General features: G+C 47.5%; 1 protein-coding gene across 5 annotated transcripts in view; it reads right to left on the minus strand.

Annotated features, from left to right (window-relative positions):
• Window positions 1–93: 93 nt before the first annotated feature.
• The window catches only part of SSH2 (slingshot protein phosphatase 2), a 252,213-nt gene continuing 248,716 nt past the window's right edge, over window positions 94–3,590 (minus strand). For 4 of the 5 annotated variants that reach the window (XM_040455430.1, XM_040455429.1, XM_040455433.1 and 1 more), the window contains one exon: window positions 94–2,424. In XM_040455430.1, the coding sequence (XP_040311364.1) occupies window positions 379–2,424 (2,046 nt within the window). In that variant the 3' untranslated portion in view covers window positions 94–378. The remainder of the gene's footprint in view (window positions 2,425–3,590) is intronic. The other variant, XM_040455432.1, reaches the window with a different exon arrangement.

The following is a 3,590-nucleotide window of genomic DNA, read 5'->3' on the forward strand; positions in this document are numbered from 1 at the left end:
AAGCAAGCAAGCAAGCAAGCAAGCAAGCAAGCAAGCAAGCAAGCAAGAGTGCTTTTTCTCAGAGGGCAAAAATGAGGAGCCGATGGGAGCTGATTGAAAAACAGCAATTTGCCTTTGACAAAGGTGCTCTTTGAAAATGAGTATTTTTTGAGGTTTGATTTTTCGAAAAATAAAAAAAATGATAAAATGGTCTTGCTGTCCAAATCAATCTCTCACGCACACATACACAGAGAAAAAAACCCTAACCCTGCATGCGCCAGGAACAGTAAAATGACCAAAATATTATAAAATTAACCAATAAAGTGCATGTTCTTTACATATTACACCTGCCCCTTTTACAAACATTTCTTTTAGAAAGTCACATGTGTAGGCTCAGAATCACATGGTATTATAGAAGGGGTTGGTTGTCCGTTTTTTATCATTTGCTTTTTTCAGTCTCCTAAGGGGGTGAGTTCTGCCGTGCTGCTGACGGGGCGCCACAGCCAGCCCGGGAGCCGGGCCTGCACGCTGAAGTCCCTGGGGTTGTAGCAAAGGAAGGCCTCCTTCAGAACTAGTCAATTTGGGTTCTGCCCTGGGGAGCAAACACTGCTGACCGTAACCAAATTCTTTGGCATACTGTACGATAGGCTTCTCCACTGGCTTGCTCTGAGCGATACACTCTGTAGTTTTGAGTTGCTCTATAAAATACTTGGTGGGCTCTAGGTTCTGGGAGGCATCTGGGTTTTCTGAGGACTCTTGGGCCTCCATGGCATGCATGCCTGAGTCTGTTCTGATGAAGGGCTGAAGCAGTTTGAGATGAGAGGGCTCAGAGGAGACAGGCTCTCTATCTGATAAACAGTCTTTACAGAGGTCCAAGTAACCTAACTTGGCAAGGGAAGCTGAATGCCGCATTTGGGCTGTTTTGGTGAGTCCTGCTTGGCAGATCGCTCGGGACTCGATGTCTTTAGTGCGCTCTTTCACCACACTGAGGCTATGGCTGACACTCTTCATACTGTCACTACTAGAGCTATGTGGGGGTTGACAGGCTGCAGGTAATGGGTCCAGTTTTTCTTGTAACTCCCCAATATTATCACCAAGTTTGCTTAGGTCTTCACTCCTTAACAGAGAGCCCTCATACGGCACTTCACTGCCACTGGAGAGTGCACCGTCCAGACCTTCTTCCCAGTCGCCCTGCTCCAAAGAGGGCTCGTTGTCTGTGGTGCTGCTTTGCTCTGTGAAGCCTTCCAGGTGAACTACGGTCCGGGAATGTGCGTAATCCAAGCTGGCAGACGGTACATGGGTTGTGTGACTGACAAAAGGTGTTCCTGTCTCCAGTGCCACTGACAGGCTGTTGTCCCAGTCTTCAGGGCTGCTCAGGGTAGAGGTCAGGTTGGTGGGACTGTCGTGCTCAGGAGAGGAAGAATGAGGCAGAGGTAGCAGTGTGGGGTGTAGAGCAGGCTGGTCGGGGCCCAGAGTCCTGTTCAGATTTTCATCCAGTGTACAGAGGACGGTGATGGAATTCTCCCTTTTCACGCTCCTCAGTCCTTGCTCCCCACTCTTTTCGCTGGTGGCTCTTTCACCCCCTTGCTCAGTGTGACTGGGTGACATAATGATTTCGATCTTCTTGGGAAGGGAAAGAGGGACCGACTGTGTCTCAGATCCCTGGCATGAAACCACAGTCCTCGGATCCTTCAGGACTCCTTCCAGCTTTGTTCTAATATCTGACCCTGGGTACTCTTGAAACTCCAGAGGCTCAGGTGCTGGAACAATGGCATTTTGCTCGGAATGGGGCAGCAGGCCAGCCTCAGACCCACTGCATTTCCCTTTGCCCTTGTTAATCTGTGGTTCCTTGGGGACAAAAGAATGTTCTAGGGTAGCTTCATCACTCTTCCCTTTTGGTGCTAGGTCTGCCACAGAAGACTCATTCTTGGAATTCTTGCGGATGGACAATGAGGTACAACCAGGGGCAGCACCATGGTGCTCTTGCTCCTGTCGCAAGCGTTCTTCAAACTCCAAGGTGGCTCGCCTCACAGACCCAGGGCACCACTTGGCACCCGGGTGCATCCCTGGGCCCCAGAGTTCTTGTTCCTCCTCAGCTGGTTCTTCTTCTTCCAACTCTGTGGTGAATGAGTGTGTAGTCAGGCAGCCTTCTAGGTCCCACTTCCCTGAGTCTTTGGCTAGTTCAGGCTGGGCTGTGTAGGAACCTTCATTCTGTTCCAGATTTCCAGGTTTGTTCTCCAGGGCCTGGGCCCTCTCCAGGGGCAGCTCATGGATGGTGTGCTTCTTTGGTGTATGGCATGGGTTGGATAGGATGTCTCCTTTCAGTTGAATCTGTCCAACTCCTTGACTGATGGATTCGATCTCAGTGACGATTTCTTTGACTGAAATTGCATTTTCTGAGTGAGATTGCATGAAGATATCTGGGCTGACCAGCTCTGAGATTGCCTAGGGAGAAACAGTGAGATGGTTATGGCAAAGTGCAGTCTAATTAAAAATGCCAGATGTTGTGCTTATTAATCTTCTAATCCAGGAGAACCTTCTGGCTATGAGGACACAAATCACAGAGTGCCTGGGACTGTCCTCTGGCCATCTGTTTTGTCATACAAGAAAAAAACAGACTCATTAAAGGCAGAGATACAAAATTAGTTACAGGTTGAATCACTGCCTACTAAAATTTTGTTCTGTTTACTCAAACAGAATTCTGACCCAATATCTTGTTCCAAAAATGAACAGCAGATAGCCTTGGAGGTTCCTATAATCCTTACTTTCCTAAGATTATTAGCGTTCAGGATTTAGGCCATATTGGGGTAGATGAGATTTTTCTTTTCTGGCCTATCAACTTCCAGTTGGATTCTTTTTTTTTTTTTTTTTAAATGTATGTTTGTTATTTATTTATTTATTTATTTAGAGAGCGCGAGCTAGTGAGTGCGGGGGAGGGCAGAGAGGAAGACACAGAATCTGAAGCAGGCTCCAGGCTCTGAGCTGTCAGCACAGAGCCCAACACGGGGCTTGAACTCATGCACCATGAGATCATGACCTAAGCCAAAGTCAGACACTTAACCAACTGACCCACCCAGGCGCCCCTCAACTTCCACTTTGATTCTAACCTTATTTAAGAACAGGAGTTCCATTCAAGGGTTCAGTGGCCACCTTCAACATGCCCAGTGATAGGGCGAGGTGGTGAGGTTATCATCTAATGCCTGATTTGGAGACTCACTGCTCCCTTCTCTCCTCTGTCCTGCCAGCTTTCCTCCTGATCCTCCTGCTGCACCTCCTGGCAGTAGCATTCCAGCACATGAGGGCACTCTGCACCTGATCAAACAATTTCCAAGTTTGACATGGCTCCTTCTGGGAAAGGTTTACTTGGCTTATGCAGCCATATGCCTGAGCGACTTAGAAACTGTGACTCTCTGACATTTTACTGTTCTACCAGTTACAATTCCTAGATGGATTTAGAATAAGGCAAAACAAAACTGGCCAATACAAAATCAAGTCCTATGGGGGGGGGGGGAAGATAAGGATTTCAAAATCTGGAAATGGCCATTGGACATCTCTTTTTTTTTTTTTCAACGTTTATTTATTTTTGGGACAGAGAGAGACAGAGCATGAAC

This window comes from Herpailurus yagouaroundi, unplaced genomic scaffold (genome assembly GCF_014898765.1).
Source record: "Herpailurus yagouaroundi ecotype Mexico unplaced genomic scaffold, PumYag 215, whole genome shotgun sequence".
NCBI classification, from domain to species: domain Eukaryota; kingdom Metazoa; phylum Chordata; class Mammalia; order Carnivora; family Felidae; genus Herpailurus; species Herpailurus yagouaroundi.